The sequence below is a fragment of the Diachasma alloeum genome, unplaced genomic scaffold (assembly GCF_001412515.2).
Source record: "Diachasma alloeum isolate Michigan unplaced genomic scaffold, Dall2.0 Dall_scaffold_00603, whole genome shotgun sequence".
Taxonomy (NCBI): Eukaryota; Metazoa; Arthropoda; class Insecta; order Hymenoptera; family Braconidae; genus Diachasma; species Diachasma alloeum.
Genome location: NW_021680735.1, coordinates 10,259 through 11,197, shown reverse-complemented (window position 1 = coordinate 11,197; position 939 = coordinate 10,259). Strand labels below are relative to the sequence as shown.

General features: G+C 44.6%; 1 protein-coding gene across 1 annotated transcript; it reads left to right on the top strand.

Moving 5' to 3' along the window:
• The first annotated feature begins 241 nt into the window (after positions 1–241).
• On the top strand, positions 242–799 carry LOC107043585. Its single transcript, XM_015265134.1, has one exon. It carries the CDS (start codon positions 286–288, stop codon positions 712–714), a length of 429 nt encoding a protein of 142 aa, XP_015120620.1. The 5' UTR covers positions 242–285; the 3' UTR covers positions 715–799.
• The last annotated feature ends 140 nt before the right edge of the window (positions 800–939 follow it).

The window sequence follows — 939 nt, the reverse complement described above, 5'->3', positions numbered from 1 at the left end:
GTTCCGAAGATTAAAGATAGAAGAAAGTAATAAATATTTCCCCTGGATTTCTCTAATAAGGAGGTCTACATTGAGAATTCACTATCCTGGGGAAATCAGTCATGCTGGAATTCTATTGGTCGAGCTGGCGGACTCCTGATTGGTCGACACATTGAGGGGTGGGGTGGGCTAGAGGGGGGGGAGGTCAGAGAGGGGGGTAGGTNGTTAGAGGGGGGGGGGTATCGGTATAAATAGTGGCACACTCTCAGCAGAGGTCATTCTGCAACTTCTTCGAGTAGTAGCAACATGGAATTTTTTGGAAAGCTTATGCGCCTCTTTGGTGTTGGCAAACCCAATATGGATCCAATTGCTAATCTCCCAGTAGAAGTGGCCCAGTGTATTTTCAGGCAGCTTGATTCTCGATCACTTCTGAATGCAGCTCGAGTATCCCGTGGATGGCATTCAGTCTGTCGAGGTGACTCACGATTGAGGGCAGCCGCCAGACGCCATCTCAGGAGGGAGAAAAGGCTTGCTTACGACCTCTTCAGACCGGTCAGGATGGTCCGGTCAGTCGTGAGACCCGCTCAGAAGGTTTCCGCTGCTTCAGGCCCAATTGTCTTCATGTATGGACCTGCTGATGTATTTCGGGGATATACGCAGCCCCAAAATGTGAGGGGCAATCTTGGGCCTCGAGTGAAGCTCGAGGTCAAGAGGAGTATGCTTAAGTTTCGGTGAAATAGTAGTAAGTTAGATAAGAATTTGTTAGATAATTAATGATAATTAATGATAATTGCTGGCCAGCAGAGTAGTTTAAAATATATGTAAGCTGACAATTTGAATAAATGCAGAAAATAAATAAATTTTAATAATTGCAAGTTGATTGGATTTCAAAAATACTAGGAATAAAATTTGTAAAATAGGGCATCTCATGTTTTAGTCTCTTGCCACCCCGATCGAAAT